General features: G+C 32.9%; 1 protein-coding gene across 1 annotated transcript in view; it reads left to right on the top strand.

Moving 5' to 3' along the window:
• The first annotated feature begins 626 nt into the window (after positions 1–626).
• The window catches only part of ArfGAP1 (ADP-ribosylation factor GTPase-activating protein 1), a 56,256-nt gene continuing 35,613 nt past the window's right edge, over positions 627–21,269 (top strand). The window contains exons 1-10 of the mRNA XM_080162877.1: positions 627–746; positions 1,405–1,523; positions 3,951–4,162; positions 4,539–4,640; positions 4,875–5,004; positions 5,697–5,775; positions 11,567–11,650; positions 14,075–14,143; positions 15,041–15,100; positions 15,677–15,735. Of these exons, the coding sequence (XP_080019003.1) occupies positions 687–746; positions 1,405–1,523; positions 3,951–4,162; positions 4,539–4,640; positions 4,875–5,004; positions 5,697–5,775; positions 11,567–11,650; positions 14,075–14,143; positions 15,041–15,100; positions 15,677–15,735 (974 nt within the window). The 5' untranslated portion in view covers positions 627–686. The remainder of the gene's footprint in view (positions 747–1,404; positions 1,524–3,950; positions 4,163–4,538; positions 4,641–4,874; positions 5,005–5,696; positions 5,776–11,566; positions 11,651–14,074; positions 14,144–15,040; positions 15,101–15,676; positions 15,736–21,269) is intronic.

Here is a 21,269-nt window from a genome sequence, read left to right as displayed (position 1 = left end):
GGAATATTCTACATCCATTTTTGTACAGTTTAATTTTTGGAAAATTTTTGAGTAAGCTTTATATTACCACTAATAACATAGCTATTCTATAAGTAGGGTTTATATATGTCTGGTCTGACTGAACGTGGGTACGTGTCATCAAAAACAAAATCAATAGCGCGCTATACCTTGATCGACTCACTGGGTTAAATAAATCTTTTCGTATGAAAATACTGTTGACAGTTTACACTTCTGTATATTGTATTTAATATAATCCAAGTATATATTCAATTATATTGATATAATTCCTAAAGAGACTCTTACCTATTTTCAATTCGATTGAGATAAGACTGTGAATAGAATAAATATAAAAAGTCTAGATAGATAATCCCTCAGCTAGACCAATAGGAACACTAAAACGATCCGACCTGCACATTAATCTGGTTAGAAAGCGAGCACATCTTCGCAAGAATGTTACTCTTTTATTTCAATCATAAAGGAAAGTAATTTACTTAAATTGTTTTCTTTATATTATAGAGTGATCATTACAGTTTATTACAACATGTTATTTTTATTTTATATAACTGTTTATCTATTGGAATAAATCTTTGCGTAAAAGATACTTTTAGTTAAGAAATTAATTATTCTCAATTTTAACCACAATTTCAGAAATCTAATTGTAATAAGTGAGAGATAGTGAAAATAAGATGGCGAGTCCGAGAACAAGACGTGTTTTAGCAGAGCTCCGGCCTAAAGATGATAATAATGTAAGTTAATGTGTTGTCAATAAATGTATTTTGGTAGATTATACAAAAAAGAATTTGATAAGGTTTTTTTAAATTTGTTGATTGTGGTGTTGTTCCGAGCAATATTAACAGTCTGAAAATTGCAAAATACAATAGGTAGATTTTACTCTACAAATAAAGAAAGGATTTTAATTTTCAATTTTTAAAATCACGTAAGTGTTGCTTATGCCTATGTTCTTTTATCATAAAATCTATATTTTTGAGCCCGCATGTATTTAGATGTTATTTTTTAACATCATAAAAGTATAGGAGCGAAGCTTCTTTGTAATTCTCTTGGCTGTTCGTCCGTCAGTCAACCCGTAACTCTATGGATTTTCTCGGCTGCTTTTTAAGAAAGATTGCTAATTTTGATTTACTTTTTAATATTTGAAATAAAATTTAAAGTGGATGGTCGACTCTACGTTCCCCCTTCGCTGAAGTCTTGTTTTTTAAATATACAAAGTAGATAACCATCATGTTTTACTAGTGGAAAATAGCCTAAAACCATTTTATGATCAGCAAGGAAAGTCTTTGTTATAAGCAGAGCACAATCGGTCAACGAGATCTTAATCTTCATTCGGACTGACAGACAGACAGATTTTTAGCTATGTCTTAATATTATAACTTCTATTAATTTTAGAAATGTTTTGAATGTGGAACCCACAACCCCCAGTGGGCCAGTGTTTCCTATGGAATATGGATATGTCTCGAGTGCTCTGGAAAGCACAGGGGGGTTGGAGTACATCTATCATTTGTTAGGTAAATCTTGTAATAAGAAAATAATAGAAAAATGGTGTTTTTTCAATAAAAGTTATCCATCGTAGAAGGAATTTTATGTTGACAACGAAAAAGTTATTATCAATTTGTGTAACTAAGTGAGAAGTGTTGGAAAAGTTCACTGTTTCCAGCCAATCTCTAATTACATTTAGACATTGGTCAGAAATTCTAAATAATATGCACTTCCATTTCAAAAATAGTAAGAAAACTTAAGAGGAAAAAGAGGAATATTTTCTGCAATGAAAAACTTCTTCATAAAATGTTGACGTTTCAAAGCTTTTTGATTGAACAATATGGCACGCTTTTTAAAAGATTATCAGAAATTCTTTTCATAAAGACTAAATACAGTATACAGTGTTTTGCAAACTTTAAAATAACATTATTCCACCATTCCTAGATTTTTTAATAAAAAACACAATAACCGAATATCAGCAGTAAGAGATATAAGTTTTCCGGAATTTTAATGTAGGGAGTAGATTTGAAATCTGCATCAAATTTTAAGGATTTTTTATAAAATTCGTTTTTTGTAAAATTCTTTATCTAAAAGCGGAAATACATTTTAGGTTAATTAATTTTGACCAATAGGATAGGTGGATTTTAAACTACCTGCGCTCTAATTGGTTGAATGATGTACGACATCCAACCAGAGCGCAGATTTTTTAAATCCACCAATCACGGATGCCAAAATTAATTATCTTAATTTGTATTTTCGCTTTTAGATAAAGAATTATACAAAAAACGAATTTTATAAAAAATCCTTAAAATTTGATGCAGATTTCAAATCTACTCCCTACATTACAATTCCGGAAAACTTATATCTCTTAATCAGCAGGGAGTAAGGGAGGGGACAATGGATCGAATATTCAATTTTTATGAGTCTCAGACTTTGGGGACTGGCTTAAAGGGAATTGCAAGAATTTAGCAGTTTCTGACTGAGTTTGGGGACTTGCGCATAGAATGCCGCTACTCGTTATGTATGTTTTGAATATTGCAGACGGGGAGAAGGGATAAGGGAAGTGGGGGGAAGGGAAATAAACACTCGTTGTGTTAGTTTGTAATGTAGCAGACGGGGAGAAGGGAGGGGGGGGGGGCAAGGGAAATAAACAGAATAAAAAGGGGCAGTCATATTCTTGCTAGCAGCTGGCCGGGTCCAATAATCTTTTAATATAAAAATCACACCAAAAAACCTCAATATATTTCATCAAAAACAAGTTGTGATTTCACTTTACATGACGCTATGGAAATCTATTATTCAATTAATAATCCCTTTATAATTTCCTACCAATTTATTGGATTAAACTGGAATTCATGCCCTTTCTTTGATAACTCTTATATTGATTTAATTGCCCATTGTCCCCTCCCTTACTCCCTGGAATATCAGTTAAAGGGGTTTGATAATGAATATAGCGTAGCATGAGTTTGGTCCCTGCCTTGGACAAGATGGCGAAGCCGCCCAAGTTCCTGAGGCCTGCTTAATTCTGAAAAGGGGTAGAAGGGAGAAATTGTAATTTTAGCCCGCTGCAAACATCATGGATATCCATTGTCCGGATTCTATTTCAGCTTTGCTTACCTGTATTTTTATAAAAACATTATTATCTCTTAAAAGTACATTTTAACCAAAAATGACCACATTTGCTCTTTGTTCTAAAATGGAGTATCTATTTATTTATGTATATTGTATAATGAGTTATTAGTGTTCCATTTGGCAATAACAAGAATTGTCCAAATTTTCCAGTACATATGAGAAGATAAATTGGGTTAGAAAGGTTCCTGACCGCCACTAATGTAAACTATTTTATCTTAGTAACAAAAGTGCATTCATTCAATAAGCTTTAATACGTACAAAGATTTACAATATTCTACTTGTAAGAGAATTGTTTATCTATATTGATGGTTTATCTCTTTTGTATATTTTTTTGCATTATAAGTAATAAAAGAATGAGTATTTATCCTTCCATCTTCTTTTATTTTCTGGTCACAACCACTAAACATTTTAAAAGAACAAAAAAATGGGGAAATTATTTTATATTTCGGAGCCATGTCTCTAAGCTAAAAAGCCTAAAACCTTTCCTTGAATAAAAGTAAATCTAATGAAAATTGTAAACAGTTTGTTCCAAAATTTGCAATATCTTAGCCCACACACACACACGCCCAGGGATCTAAAGGGAAAGGCAATGGCCGATATATTGATGTACATCCTCAATGGTGATTCACAAAATTATCCCTTCGGTAGCGTTAAACTATTGGTTGAAACATTTGAACGCTCAACTTAATAAACCAACAAATTAAAATTCACTAAACACCCCAACAAATAACAAAATGTAATCTTAAAACTTTGGGGACTAGTGTAATAAACAGCCCATTGTCCCCTCTCTCTCTGCAATACTTATTTGACTTTGTTATTTTAAGGTCCCTTACAATGGACAAATGGAAAGATGTGGAGCTGGAGAAAATGAAACTTAGCGGGAACCGTCCGGCCAAAGAATTCCTGGGAAAGTATTCTGATTGGTCAGATTCTGCACCAATCAACACAAAGTACAACAGCCGAGCAGCTGCTCTTTATAGGGATAAATTGGCTACAGAGGCCAGGGGAGAGTCATGGAGTGAATCAACTTCTTCAGGAAAAATTCATTTGATTGATTAGCCATAGTTTTTTATTGTTTGGACCTTTGTCCTCATGGCTACTAGTAGTACTATAGTAGACACTTTTATAAAGCTACTAGGGCTATCCACGTTTAAGCACATTATTACTTGACCTGCTGTCTCATGTCACTGTCAGTCCCAGGGATCTAAAGGGATAAGACAATAGCTGATAAATTGATGTACATCTCCAATGATGATAAACAAAATTACAACTTAAAGACACCTGACATACAACGTAGTAGAAGTATTTCTACTAAATTAGTCAATTTTAAAACATGGATTTCTTTAATCTCATTGTATGAAACCAATCTTGGTAATCTATAATTATCTTTTAAAATGAATATATTATTACAGCCAAGGACCATAAATCTTCGTATGTAACTCCATCCAATAATAATTCCACTGGTGGCAGCAGACAATCTACTAGCATGAAATCAAGCAGTACTTATTCTTCAGGTTAATATTAATTTTGGTTGCAAAGTTTCCTCTTTTGTCTGTACAGTATATTTCTGTGACTGGTTAAAAAGGACGGTTAATAACAACATACGAACTATTGCAGACATCCAACCCTATGATTGCACGATCTTTGTCTAGAAGTTTGAACGGAGCATTGTAATGAATTTTGCCTGTTTTGTGTCAAGGCATTCCCTCTGCTTAGATCTTGTTTAATTTTTTTTGTTCATTTCTCAGGATTCTCAGATAACGGGTATCAAGGAGGTTATCAGGGGGGCGGAGCACCTGACCTAAACTCCAGAGAATTCAAAGCCCAGAAAGAAGATTTTTTTGGTAGAAAACAGCATGAAAATGCCATGAGACCAGAGTAAGTTTTTTGTCATTTCATTCAGATTTATCCAGTGGGTGTGTGAAACCTTGAGGGGGTGAAAAATGGAAACATCTTTCCTTTTTACTTCAAGATGCCTTGCATCTATTCAATTCATTCGGTTTTCTATAAAGTTTAGGATCCCTGGCACTATCTGTCTGCGTGACAAGTAGCTTTGTTGTTTATGGACGGAAAATAAGTTGTTAATGTTTATGGCTAAGGCCTTAACCTACTCCATGATGACTTAGGTCAAAACTCAAAGAAACATTGCCTAATCATTGGACAGGGGTGTATATTCTGCACAAGATTTATTTTTTTCCCCGGCGACAAATTTTTTTTTTCTCCCCCCCCCCCCCTAGTTTTTTCTCACCAAGTATGGGGAAAAATGGAAAAATATTTAAAGAACTCTATATTTTATTTATTTTTTCCCTCCTACCACACATTTTTTTAGTTTTTTTTCACCAAGAAGGGGGGGGGGGGCGGGGGAAATGGAAAAAATGTTTCAGTTTTCTTAATTTTTACATTTTTTTCCCTCCAACCACTTATTTTTTATTCCCCCCCCCCCCCCCTGAGCCGGGGATCCCATGTAGAATATACACCCCTGTCATTGGATTCCTTTCCAATATCATTCGTTTAACCCTTTTTTAACATTTTTAAGATGATAAGTTCAGTTAACTAATGATTTATTACAGAAACCTGCCTCCCAGCCAAGGTGGAAAGTATGCTGGCTTTGGTAACTCTGTGGCTCCTGTTAAATCCAATTCTGTCCAGGTTTGATTTTTTGGCGTTTACCCTCAAAATTAAATTCCTAGATTAACAAGCTTCTTTTGTGATATCTTTTAATATTGTTGTGTATCGCTACTTATGGATGTTGTCATCCTTGTTGTGAAATTGAGTACTTAAATCTGCGAGTAAGAGGGAAAGAAAGCAATAAAATACAAGCACTGAAATGAACATTAAAGTGCAGTAGTTAAAACACGGTTAGTTAAACTACAGAAAAAAGCATTAAAGTAGTAAGCTTTTTTTGTCTGTACCGAAGGATCTCTAACCGCTGAACCGATATTGTCCTCTACAGTGAAGCTTTTCATAGGTCATCTGATGGTTTTAGACTATTTTACTATATATAAGAAAGGGTCTGGGTATGGTTTCAGGCAATTTTTCTGCACTCCCATATCCCTTCGAATATAGAGCCCCTGGTATTAGGTGCGCAGCCGCTAGTATAAAATAAAGAAAGACATATTTGTTCCCATAAAGTTAAGAGTATATTTTACTCAGACACATTCTTTTTATATTTTATTTTCAATGTTTTAGCCCTATAGGGGTGTCTCAAGTGGTCCAGTGGTTACTAATGTTTTTGGACGAAACACTTAGACACTGCTCTCCGTACATAGGGCTGCAAATTACACTGGTACCCAATAAACATCCTCTCTTATTTGGGTACTTCTATTGAATATTGATTGGTTGGTTCCAAACTGGTAGTGTTCAAATTTTACAACAAAAAATTTTCTTCAGAATAATTTTAGTTTTCATTAATTTTTCGTCCATTTCATTGTCTTATCCCTTAAGATCCCTGATACATAAAGAGTCTATATAAATTAGGCTCATAGCTAAATCCTAGCTGAATATAATCAATATTATTACCTACATTATATTTATTCCTGTTCAAGAGAACGTGCATGTGTGTGTGTGTGTGTATGTGTGTGTGTATAATGCCATTAAAAGACGTGGTGTAATTTTATTTTATCATTTCTGCACTGAGCTTGTGTACTAGAGAAGTGTGGCTGCAAATGATAAGGGATAATGGATATATGATTATTTGGATGTTACACCAGATTTTCATGTTCTATAATAAAGAGAAACTCGCCTGAAATAACCATAACCCCACATCCACCCCCTTTACCCCATCTCCTCTCCTACATAAAGTAGTTCCATGTTAGCAATCTAAATTAAAGACAATTTTTCCCCTGTCATAATATCCACATATATTCTATATCTTAAGAGATATATTTTGATGATGACAAAATTAATATAAATAAAATGCTATCTCTACTATTACTAGTGGCTACACTCCTAGCATCCATGGAATGGTGGGCAGGCAGTAAATAACAAAACAAAATCAATTTGGGCCATATGTAAAGCTTTCCTTAAAATGGAGAACTAAAACGTTACAATGATATCTTAAAGGACATTACTAAAGACCTGTGTAATTGAATAAAGTAATAAGGATTTTTGTTTATTTGATGCATAGGATCTCTGAAACTATAGGACTGGCATGAGCTGTGAATATTTTGGGCCTTGGCATTCCACCTACTTTACTTATGTCACGCATATTACAAAGCAGCATTAGTGACTATTATTAATGCATTTGATTGGACTGAGATTCGAACCTTCCATCTTAAAAGTTATTTTTTCATATTTTTAACATTAATTTCAATATTTGTAAATTAAGTTTTATTTATTGTTTTTAATAATTTAGATATATATTCAAAGTCAGCATAAAGATGCATATTTATAAATATTGTATGAGATGTATTAAAAATTCCATATCTAAACTTTCATTTTACAATTTTATAGCGTAATTTAAGCAAACTGAAGCGGGCAAACTTTATGCTCGTATCTCTCGGACACGAAGCTATAATAGCATTTTCTCTCAATTGCATTGTTGAGCACTGCCCCGCCCCCCCCCCCCCGTAATATTTTTAATAAATTAAAAAAAAGGTGAGTTGTAGTTTTTCATTTTTCACTTTAGGTTAGGTGATATATGGTACAGGCCCCGTAGGATTAGGTCCCCCCCCCCCCAAATAATTAGGCATGAGAAATAATAACCCCTCTCTCCATTATTTTAAAACTTAGAATATATATTAAGGGGGGGGGGGATTTAGTGTTATACAGGCACTTATTGAAGATCACCGCTACAACTTTTCAAATCTTGTATGTACGGTCATGGCGTTCCGAAATTCTTCAAGATCAGAGGATTTTCTGCCATTTTCTAGTTTGGTTTGAAGATTTTATTAACCAATGGGTTGTTTATTACACTAGTCCCTAAAGTTTTGTAAGAACGTTTTCTTATTCGTTGACTTAACAACTTTGGGGACTTCGGTGAATTTTGTTTGGTTGCTTCATTCAACTGTTCCAACCAATAATTTTAATCTACAGAAGGGTTAATATTTTTAATCATCATTGGGGAATTACAGGAATTTATTGGCAATTGTCTTATCCCTTCATATCGCTGGTATTAACATTTAAAGACAAGTACAATAAAACTTAGGTAGGTATTTTTTTGTACTGAGTTGATACATATCTTAAATTTATCATTTCTTGGATATTACACCAGATTATCATATACTCTAATAAAATGAAACTTGTAGCCTGTTAAAATAACGATATCCCCCATCCAACTCCCTTTACCCCTTTCCCTACCCTTCTACTGGGTGAACTGACCAATAAATGATGTTCATGTTAGTAGCAAAGTTGACAACAATTTTTTCCTTACATTAAAACCACGTATATTATATCAATTGAAGTGTGGCTTTAGGAGTAGCTTCTCTACTAAAAAGATTCTTGCTGAACCATCCTTAATTTGAATGTTAGTTGTTTTTTTCTTTGTTTATGTTTCTCTACATGCAAAGGTTTTGTTATAAAGTTGGGTAGTAAGAACAAGAGGGAGGGGGGAGGCTACCACCGTCCCCCCCCCCCAAACAGGAAAAATAAGGAATATTTCAGGGAGGAAGGAACTTTGGTCTGTTGATTACACTAGTACCTAAAGTTTAAATAATATTGTTTTCTTTTTAGTTGGTTTAACAACTTTGGAAACTTTTATTGAGTTTTGATTGGTTGGTTCATATAGTTGAGTGTCCATAAGTTTCAAGCATTATTTCTCATCTACAAAAGGGGAAACTTTGTGTATCATCTTTGGGAAAGTACACTTTTATTGAGTTTTGATTGGTTGGTTCATATAGTTGAGTGTCCATAAGTTTCAAGCATTATTTCTCATCTACAAAAGGGGAAACTTTGTGTATCATCATTAGTAATGTACATGAATATATCAGCCATTGTCTCATCCCTTTCGACCCCTGGGAAAATTTAGATGAGAACTGAAAAGCCAAGATACCAATGTAAGAAAAGTTTTGGAATTAAAGAAACTTTGGTTTCTCAGAACAAACATGTATACAAATGTTATGTTTTAGTAGTACAGCTACACTATAATTAGAATTTCTCCGTTTGTTGGCTACTTAGCGAAGATAAGACAGTGTCTACTCAGTGATTGCAGAAATAAAATTCTATTATTTAAATAGTCTTGACTCTTCAGAAATTACTCCTTTTAGTAGACTTTAAACAAACTGCAGTAGTAGAAGAAAAAAATATGAGGAGGGGGGGGGGGGTAATTTTATCTAGAGCGATTACTCTTGGGAGGGTGATGACACCCTCCCTCAAAATAATCATAAACCACCCCAGAAGCTAACTATAAAGGAGTTTCATATCGGTTCAGCAGTTAGCAAGATCCTTCAGTCTTACTTTTATATTAGGATTCAATCTTTAAAGTTCTGTATTAGTTACATGTCTCTATCTTTCTATTGTTGTATTATATGGTTTGTTTGTGTATACGGATGTTTTGCCATATTGTGATAAGATGCACGGATATGATGGCAGGAAAAACAATATTTATGTTGCTAATATTATTATATTCTATGCATAATATATTTCCTCTTAGTTTTAGAATAATGTAGGGACAATACAATGGGTGATAAATTAATATACATCCCTGATAATGATTATCAAGATTAGACATTCGTAGATCAAAATTATTTAAAACTTTAGGTAGATTAGTTAGAATCAAGCAACAAATAAGTTTATCACATTAGGTATCCAGGTGTATATGTAAACTAGTTAGGGAAGTCACTAAGGATGTATCGGGCGTCTTTCTTTATTAGAGTCTGAGAAAATCATGTCTTCCAACAACAAATTTGACGTTTGGGCATTTGAAGTTATAATGTTGCTTCTAAATTGTAAAATGTAAGTTTGCACATCTATTCAATCAAACTTTACTATCTAATTTTAAGGTAGAGTACATAGGTTATTTCAGGACAAAAGTTTTTTTTAATGATGAAATAATTACCTCTAATTCTAATTTCTCTCTGTGTCAAAACTTATCCTATATAAAAGTAACAGAAGGTCTGTCTGTCTGTCTGTACTCGATTTTTTTCCGAAACATTGTAGCTTCTTATAGGTCCAGGGAAAGGTTTATAAATTAATAATTTGAAGGCAATTACAACCACTCTCCCAAAGAGAAATCGCCATTATTAAAAAATGCTCCCCCCCCCCCCCTAAAATAGAATTTCAAAATGGGCAGAAGTTTTTTCCAACCCCTCCCCAGAACCATAAGTGCCCCTTGAGCCCTCCAAGGGCTTAACCGCTGGTAGTTAAATAAAATAACCCCTAGAGTATCTAAGCTATGTATAACTAAAAAGATCTGTAAGAGTTTTTTTTATAGGATTGTTAGGAAGTTATGAAAAAACACGTGCTGTGTTTGTATTTTATTTATTTTAATGGCTCGAGGCTAATAAAGCCACCATGGATTTGTTAATTTGGATGCAATATATCTATGATCTACATTATACGGGGAAAGAAATTTTTACACTAATATTTTACCTAAGAAAAGCTTTTTCCTAAGATATGCAAAAATTTATAGCTGACTCATAATGCGAACGAAATGAAAAAATATGCCCCTAAGTACCAAATTCTGGTAAATGAATTGTTATCTTACTCATTCCTTTATTTCTGGTTAGGTAGAGCATTGATTTTTGTAAATCTAATTAGACTCAAGTTTGTAGAAGAGTAAAGTTTACAAGGAAACATTTTCTAGATTCAAAACTTCAAAAGACAAATTCTTATTTTCTTTGTTTGTATTGAGTTTGATTTTTTTATTAAACAAGGTCTATTATGTCCAAAAGTAGCACACCAACATTCTGATGTGATAGAAATATCCTAGTTTGAAAGAGTATTGTTTAAGATTACTTTTATTTAAAATACTCCATTATGTTTTGAGTTTAACCCCATTTGTGAAAAAGAAAGTTAGCTCACGTAAGTCCCAATCAGTCATTAACAGATAGACACGACTTATTTATTGAGTAGCTACGCTATTAAAAACGTCTACTTTGATGTCTTGTTTTGTAAGAAAAAGTTACATATTTCATTGATGTTTTTGAACAAGGAAAACTTTAATTCTCTAAAATCTCATAGACTATTGCTCAATTTAATGCTTAATGTATGCAGTTCGAAATAGGGGAATGACAATTTCGCAGTTTCGGGTAGCTGGGTACTCCGGAAAGAGAGAGCCAACTGTTTGAGTTTAAGCTTTTATAGTCCTTAAGTTTCTTTTTGATATATAGTTATACCCTACTATTAGGCTCGTAAACTCAGCTGTGCACGAAGATTATCTATCTAAGTTTAGCCTACGGATTAATACTTACAATATCGATGTGCATCTAAATCATATATGCTTATAATTAGGGATACAGTACACAGTCTTCTTCTAAACTTTAATTTATTTATTTTTGTTCAGGATTTCTATGGGCTGACCGGGCTGACCAGCAGCATATCCAGCCTGTCCATGAATGCGGGTAACCTTGGTAGCAGGGTTGCTGAGGTAAGCATAGTATTTACCTTCTTTGCAAATAAAGTGTAGTTTTTACCTTTTCCATCTTTAAAACAGGTCTCTGTCACTCTGCCATAGGTGATTTTTCGGGTCGATTTTTATGGGATTTTCTTATTTGTATTAAAAACCATTTTTTTTCTATGTAGTATAGCTTTATTTGTTCGCTATTTTGCGAAATTACTGATTTTTTTAAGACATTGTGTAAAAATCGTTAGAACCTACATTTTCATAATTTGAGGGCCACATTCTAATATTAAACATTAAAAAAAAAGAATTATATCATAATAAAGTATATCAGGGCATGTGTTTAATTTATTTTAGTTTGTAAAGGTTATTACTAGTTGAGTAGCAACATTAAAACTTGAAAATGTCTGTATATTATTCAATTGACTGTTGGGATATAAAAAATTAAGGTATTTCGAACCATTCTTAACGTCTTTATTGCAAACCCCCCTAAACCTCTGTTTTGCCTACGACGAGGGTCAATTTTAAAGGGGCTGAGTTGTCAACATTTTAAAGTGGACTTCTCACACCTGAAACCTGTGACGTCATATGATAAAAAAAAATTCAGTATTACTGTTTTATGTTATTTTTCCTGCAATATAGGGCCAGCTTTTGCTGCTGTAAAAGTTGTGTTCAAAAATGTCCTTGTAAAAGTATATTCGGAAAAGTTTAAGTAAGATACGTACTCTGATTAAAAATAAATGGTGTTTTCTCTCATACTACCTATTCGATCATAGACCCCTCCCCCAAACTTAATTTTGATCAGATTGGATTAGCTTATCGGTGGGAACAATGTAGCCTCGGAGGGTTAGATCACCGCAGGTATGGGTACTGCAGGGGTTAGGCATGAAGTAGAAAAACTAACTGGGGATCTAAATGATAAGACAATGGCAGATAAATAGATGTACATTAACTTATTGCATGATGTTTAATACATGATAACTATAAACTGGCTGCCTTAAAGCAAAGCCTTGAATACCAATGAGCGCCTCACTATACGTGGAGCAGGTTGTACATTTTTGCAATGATGCAAATATATTTGCAACATCCCTTACATTAATTTCTATAATAAAGGGAGGTTGGTATCTGTGCTCGCTAGGCACTTATAGGAAAGTAACAAATAAACATGTTTCCAATTGCACAACCAATTCCAAGTTTTAGTTATTTCACAGCTACTCGTATGATAAATCATGTGAGGTTTGTGTAATAATAATAACTTGGGGCACACAACTTTAAATACTTTCATCTAAGTTGTGAAACGAGCACATTACAAACTTATACAGGGTTAAATGGAAATCAAAAGGGTTATGAAAGGCATTAGTTGTCGCTTTGCTTATTGGTTTTGGGATATCTCGAGGTCTAGTTTCTGGTTTAGTTTAGGTTACATATCGTACAAGGTTGCCCCGCAGTGTAAGGGCATCGCAGGTATACTATAGACCCCGATGTGTTAGGGCATCCTGCAAGGGTTACACGTGACATAAAAATCCATCCCCTCTTATTTTCTATTATTTTTTTATTTTTATTTGAGGGAAAGCGCCCAAATTTGTTTTTAATAGGAAATTTTATAAACTTAAGAGAAAGAACTACCTTTCCCTGAATCCCCCCCCCCCCCTAAAGGATTGTACACACCCCGGGTGAACTTCTGTGCACGCCACTTATCATAATATCTATGGACTATGTATAGAAAATTTATATTTATTAGTTTACATTAAAGTTTCACAATGGCTTTTTAAAGTTTGTTAAATGTACACTATCATTAACACAATGATTTTCTATTGCTGTAATGAATCGTGGGGGTAGGGGATTTCTGACACTTTTTCGTATCTAGGACTATCTGGAGGCCTGCTGCACCTGAACCTTTTTTTTATCCTAGTATATAAAGTAGTAAACGTTTTTTGTCTGTCCCGAAGGATCTCGCTAACCGCCCGCTGAACCGATATTGTTCTCCTTTACAGTAAAGCTTCTTATAGGTCCTGGGAAGGTTTTAAACTATTTTTTGTACCCTTAAGTGCCCCTAGAGGCTTCTAAGGGCGTAGCCGCTAGTTAATTATAAGGAAACTACATTCCAAATTGCCAAATAACCTATCCGCTCACTCCTAAGACAAAGCATATGCTAACTGTTTACGAAAATTTGTCAAACCCCCCCCCCCCTCCTCCCGAGCCCTCACCCGTTAATTCTGACTGATAATAAGACAAAATACTTTTTACAATATTCACATGTTTATTCTTAAAGCAAATCATCTTTTGATTCATAGTAACAAGTGTTTAAAACACAAATTCATCATGCCGCTGCTTGAGAATAATCTTTACAATAGAGGCTCTTATACATGAAACTTTACATCAGGGGGAAAAAACTATGTAAGTCATTATTTTAATTTTGTTTTGTTAATTGTGGCTATTATATTTTTCCAGGTTGGCTGGAAGTTTACATCCATAGCTGGACAGAAGGCATCTGAAATTACTGATACAGTTTCAGAAAAGGTAATACTATGCGTAAAATGTTCATTATTTTCTATTACTTCCATATTTTGTCAAATTATGAAGTAGGAACCATTTTTGGCAGTGGTAAGAGAGATGAGACAATATCTAGGCTTAAGCGTGTTCCAAAGGTCGTATTTATGCTTTGAAATAAAAACAATGACGACGATTTTTAGGTCTTCGAAAATTAAACTAAATATTTAATATTCGTTCTTCTTTAGTTTTACCTCCCTTATCACTGTAATAAAAATATCTTTTTATTCAGAGTTACATTGTTGTATGTTAAAGTTATTTCGTTAGTTTAAATTAAGTTTTCAAACAAAATCATATTTTAAAGTCTACTTAGTTTTTAGTTTTGAATTCTTATCATGTTAAGTTTGCATGTCTTTTTGTCATACCGGTCTAGAAATGCAAAAATAAATAGTATTTTGAAATACAGGATTATTCATGAATTTATCAAGTTAGTCATCAAATGTTTTTTTTAGTCTAAAACAATACATCTCAATGATTAATGTACTTTAGACTAAATAAAAGCATTTGATAATACACACTGCAAAAAAATAATACTTTAAAAAAGACTCCATGAATAGTCTTGAAGCAATACTTTCTATTTTATTTAATGTTCAACTATTTACCCAGGCAGGGATGACATTGGCCTTTGAATCATTTTATCCTTCAAGCATTTAAACTAGTTTTGTCATCCGTTGGCTTAAAATCTTTAACAAATCAACAATAACCATACTTTTACATAGATCATTTTAATCTATATAAAGTGTTTGTTTTACTTTGCTTATTATAATTGAAGGGGAACATTGATTTATCGTCCATTGTTCAATCCCTGGCATTTATCCCTAGCTCTAGTATCCCCCCTCTATGTAGCATGTTGTGCTTGTTGTCTAGGTGAAGGATGGAAGCTTGTTGACAAATATTTCATCCTCCGCCACCAGCATTGCTGGAAAGGTAAAGTCAGACAGTTTAAAAATCTTTAGGAATAAATATTTTTCCAGTATGGCTTCGAAACCGATTAATATCTGCTGGATGAGAACAGGTTCTCAGCCATACTGTAAAAATTATGTATAGCATCGAATTACAGACAATTTTCCACGAATATTATAATAAAAATCATAAACTAAATACTAATTTTGTTAGCCCTGACCTTCGACCCATCTGGTCTAACAAAACTGGTTTAATCTTATTAATATTTTATTTTGATTCCCGCGGTGCGTTGAGATAAATAACTATTTGAAACATAGCAACTGCTGTAGTGTCAGGAAAATTATTAAGATATTTTTGGAGAATTCTTTATGCCCATTTATTCGATTTTTTCTACAGTAATTTTTTTTATCATTTCATGACAAAAATACCAATTTATTTTAATTTCATTTATGCTAAACAAAGAGTTTGAGAGCTTATTCTTCAATTAATCAGAATTTTTTTATTTTCTCTCAAACTTTTCTAGCGAAAATCTTAATAAGATTTTTAATTATGTTTCCATTGTTTGTTAGATTATGCAAATTTATTCGGGTTTTTTCACAGGTTACAGAAGTTGTTGGAAAGAAAAATTTTGACTTGACATCTCTCTGGGGGTCAACCAGGTAGAAACTTAATTTTATACGTGTTAGAATTGTCTTATCGATTATAAACTTACATTTCGAAAGCCTAAAAACATTAAAATATAGTAAGTTTACTAGTTTTAAATTCTTTGTAAATTTTATGTAAAACTTACTGGCTGTCTATTTGAGTGTGTGTCTGTCTATTTGTAGCTTAAGATCACGCTAACCACTGGACCGAAATGGTTCTTCTGACACTAAAGCTTAGAATAGTTCCAGGAGAGGGTTGGGCAGGATACCTCTACCCAGGCTCCAAAGAGAAATCGCCCCTGAACATTTTTTTACTCTGTAATGAATATAGATTAAAATTGAGTTATTGACTGTACATAAAAAATAAGTTTCAGTACACACGTAGTCGTACTACAAACTTGTCCTGTCTATATGATTTATAATTAAATTACAACTTTTCAAACAGAACTTTAAAATTAGTTTCTAATTGGCACCAGAAAAAAAATTAAGGATTACATAAGAGTTTTGTTTCTGATTCTTTGGAAAATATTACAAAAGGAAAATATGAAAAGGATTTGAATATTATTAATTTTTATAAAGTAATTGGTTATTACGCAGTGTTGCGGATCCGCATTGATTGTATGCGGATCCGGGTCCTCCAAATTTGGTCAGTGCGGATCCGGATCCTACCGGATCTGACTCCGGATCCGACTCCGGATCCTTAACAATAAAAATAAAATCACCAAATTTTTCAAAAAATATTTATTCCTTAATCTCGAAGTCAAAAATACTCTTAATTTTTAAGTCTGAACCTAAACCTTAAAGATTGGCTCTCATCACGAGAATGTCTTTGTAAGTGACTATTTTATATAAATTTAGGTAGATTTTTCCATAAATTTATACCGGATCCTTGGACTCAAAAAAATGCGGATCCTTCCGGATCCACAACCTGGTTATTAGACAAAATATCAGGGATCTCAAGAGATAAGACAAGAACCAATGATGATACTCAAAATTACTCCTTCTGTTGGTTGAAAAGTTTAGACATTACTAGTTTCTAACCAACCACTTAAAATTCAATAAAAGTACCTAAAGATTTTTTCAGCAAACCAATAAGATAAGCAGTAATAAAACTTAAAGCACCATTGTAATTTACAGTCCTATGTCTTCTCCATCCTTTCTTATTATACTAAAACTTTTTTCTATCACATTTCTTTGTTACCTATTTAACTTTTAGTTCTGCTTAATTTGGTAAGTTTATGTTACTAACTAGTATCAACATTTCTTAGTAGCAAAACTTGCATCATCCCTTAATTTGAAAGTGGGCCATACTAACTTTTTACATTCCCCTCTACATAAGCTCATTTTTCAATATTGTTTAAATTTGGGGTCAAAGAATAATGCAATGTTAGGTACACAGTTTTTAACATAACTATTTCATTATTCAAAATTTGTGCTAATAGCCTTAACCCTCCGGGTCTCACTTAACTTAACCCAACAAAAACGAATGACAAAAACTCAGTAGACGGAGGCTGTACGCGAGTATAAAGAAGTACAAAATAGCCCGTAAAATATTGCTTCTAAACGTTTAGTCAGTATTTAGACCTAAGAATGTTTTTGCTTGACAATTTTAGCAATTAGACATCATAACAATTTGAAAATGTCGAGAAAATACGTACAAAAAGTATAATGTACAAAACCGGGCCCTGAATTAACACATCACCTGTGGAAGGAATAGGATGTTCTTCCTGGAACATGCCGGAAAACTTTTGTATTGTTGGTCCCCGGGGCTTATAGTGTTCAGTATTAGCCAGGGATAAGAGGATATACACTTACATATTAAAATATTTGAAAAATGTTTATTTGTATACCATTTTCATTAAAGTATAAGATGGGGGTGAGGGGGTGCTTGAGCTATATGTAACTCTACCCACGGGGTGGGAATCCTTTGCTGACTTTTAATTGGGTCTTTGAATATCAGCCGATAGCATCGAAAATAAAAACACAACCAAGTCGCTACAAAAGAGAAGAAAACAATTTGCTAGCAGACCACAAGGTACCTACTTGGGCTAGTTAGATGTTATACAATATCTTTACTTACACAATTATTCCTTTTCCACTGGTTTTAAAATAAAAAAAACCTGATACCTAAATCCTTGAAAGTGTTCACACTGCACCATTAATGGGGATAGCATTACAAAATATGCATTTTTGGGAGCGAAGCATCTATTAAACATTTATGTGTTGTTAGTCTGTGCGTCTTTAATGCACATATATTCATTTCTGTGTCATGATTATACGCATGTGCTTTCAATTGACCAATTCGAAACAAGACCGAAATTGATTATAGATGCGTAACTTTATATAATTTAACATAGAATGACTGACCTACAGTACATCAGTTGCTAGAGAGGGAATAAGAGAGTTTTTTATTTAATTTTCGTTGTCTTCGCCTTCCTGCGAAATTTGTAGAATAAAAATCAAATCTACTATAATAGATTTGACTCCCAGAGCATTTTAACAGCATTTACTCTAATGGCCTTATACAACATTTTTTTGTGAGTCAGTCAGTTAGGGAAGCGGACACTTATAGAGATGACATGCAATGTTTTAATTCAAAATTTGCTATAACTTTACAATAGAAAAAAGGGAAATGTTGGATGCGGATAAAATCTGTAAAGTTTGTGTGTTTTAAGATAAAAACAGTAGTAGAACGATAAAAATTTATATTAACTTTTTTTAAAAATTGTTGTCTATAGTTCTTTTCAATAAGAAATACACATATTTAGTGAATATTATCGTTCTACTACAATTTTTAAGCCTTAAAACACACACTTTTTACCCGCAAGCTACTTTTCTCTTTAATTTGAAAGTTTTGCTAGTATTAGACCATGTTGTTCTTGTTCCAATATAAAGATCAAATGTTCATAACATTGCATATAAACTTGTTCTAATTCTGCTTTGTCCTATTTTTTTCAAAGTGCAGAAACTCTTACTCTTTCAATATTTGGTTTTTCTTTATTTTCTGTATTTTATTTTTTTTTTAAGCGAAGCTTTTATATAACTAGGTAAGCTCTTTTCGTTAATTTGCGCATGTTAGAATTGTCCTATTGATTTCAAACTTTGCATGATGATTTCTATAACAGTTTGATATGATTTACGAAGCGTAGCAACTCTAAAACCGTTACCAAAATGTTTGTTCGTCCATTTCAAACAAGTCTATTTTTAACCTTTCTGGAAACAATGTGATATAATTATCCTATTTATCAGATTTTTGAATTACTGATTCCTATTACAACAAGGTACAATCTTTGTAATCAAGTCCTAAGAATGTAATATGTCCTTTAGCAATATCCTATATTTAAGCAGTTTTGCAACAAATTCACTTACCATTTTGTCTCGACTTATACATTTGTATCCTGCTTATTCAGTTTTAACACTCTACAAGTGTTAATGTTCTTTGTTTTTTATCAGCATTTCAAGCTTCTCTTTAATAAATGTTGTCATCCTTGTTTTCCATAGAATTTATTTCTTTTGTTTTTCAATATTCTAAAGATGAATAACTTGATTGTTGTCAAAGCAAATTGTTTATATTATTCTTTTGAAAGTATATTTGAAATTTTAACAATATCCTGTACTCAATCTTGTATAGAAAAACAAAATCTGGTTTAAAAATCCAAAAAAATAACAACAGAAAGCATTAAATTTGCAACTTTTAACTTGAGAATTCGATTAATTTGATGAAAACTCTTAATTTGATCATTGGTTTCATTTCTTTGCATCTATTAAAAGAATTAATCTAATTTTGCTAAGCCGAACATTTTAAAATATTGATTTCACAACTTAATATACTTTTTTGTTTACCTAGGTTAAACAATTTTAATTTAAAGAATGAACTTGAACATGAAATATTTGGTGAAATAATTAAAGCCATATCTCCCCACCCCCCAATTTCACCCCATTCACACCTGTCGTGAGTTGAAGATTGATTTTTAAGAATTACCAGGAAAGGAAGGGAGAGGACATTGGGCTGTAAGATTTACTGGTACTCAAAGTTTTCTATATACGTTCTCATTCTTCAGCTAAAAATAACTTTTGGTACTCCTATAAGGTATTCTTGTTATATCGTTTTTATAGATGTAAACAAACTTATCGTTTACTGTCATTCTGTAAGTTGAAAGTAGTTTTTTTTTTAAATGCAGCTTATTTGTGTAGTTGATTTCAGAAAATAGCACATTACTTTTCTGTTAACATAACAAAAAATTAATAGTTATTTCTCGCATCGTATTATAAACGGCTTTCCGCGGATATAGAAAGTACAATTATGCACCTCGGGGCTAAAAAAAACTAGTTTTAATCTTATGATTGTACATTTTTATATTCGTAGAAAGCTGGATATAATACGATGCTAGACATAGTTTTTTCGTATGGATGAGAACCGGTTCCTATCCAGCGGATTCGAATAAATACGAGAAAAATAAATATAGGGTTTATCTTCTTTAATGTTTGCTTATAGAACTAAGATAACGTTGGTCTGTATCTCTGTTTGAAACCGCCACTAGAAAAAATGTCCCCCATCAACAAAAATTAAAAGATAACTAGAAATGGAAATCAAGTTATCTACTTACCTTGAATTTTTAGATTGAGTTGTTAAATGACACCATTGTTCCAGACAAATGTGCGTTATTGGAATAGTAATCTCTAAGGCTTAAATTTAATCCAACATTCCTCCCAACCTTTCATTTGAAATTCCAAATACAGCCGGAGAAATTGGTTTTCCAACAAGCTTACATGTAGAAACCCAAGGAAAACTATAGAACAAATAAAGGTCAGGTGGATTAGAAAATGGTATTAGAAAATTACAATACCACTAAGAAGAATTTACCACGGCTCGTATATTTATGCCCCCCCCCCCCCCTACTGGATAAACGAACTAACCAATAAACGAGTTCCATATTAGCAAGCTAAATTGACAATTTTCAACCTGGCATGATATCCACGTTTATTCTAACTCCATTACTGTCACTAATTTCCTAGATTTAATTTGTAAAAGGGGCTCTTTATTGATTTGGTCTATTTTATTCTATGAGTTTACCTGAGAACAATCGATATCATGGAGTTAGACAATTCTTCTTGAAATTAGAATAGAATTAAGACAAAAAAATATTCATTTTGCATCAATTTTATTTTCAAATATCAGATGATAAATAACAGCGTTGTGGAGCCGGAGCCATGGAGCCGACATATTTTGCCGAAGTTGGAGCCGTTATTTTCGTTAAAAAAACGGCTCCGGATCCGGGTTAGCTAAAATAAGAGATTCTTTATTAATTACTAGCGGCTACGCCCCCTAGAGGCCTCTAGGGGCACTTGAGGAGGAGAAAGTCGAATTTGATAATTCAATTTCTTATTTTAGATTTTAAAAGAAAAAGTAAAAAAAAATTTGGGGTGGGCGAAAAAAATATTTTTTTTTGGGGGGGGGGGGCGCCCCCCTCATTTTTAATTTTAGTTTAAAAAATTTTTAAAAAATGTTTTTTTTTGGGGGGGGGGGGATTTTTCAATTTTTGGGGGGG

This window comes from Acartia tonsa, chromosome 1, assembly GCF_053477335.1.
Source record: "Acartia tonsa isolate MP-2025a chromosome 1, ASM5347733v1, whole genome shotgun sequence".
NCBI classification, from domain to species: Eukaryota; Metazoa; Arthropoda; class Copepoda; order Calanoida; family Acartiidae; genus Acartia; species Acartia tonsa.
Note: the sequence above shows the minus strand (reverse complement) of the source record. Positions and strands in the feature narration are given on the sequence as shown.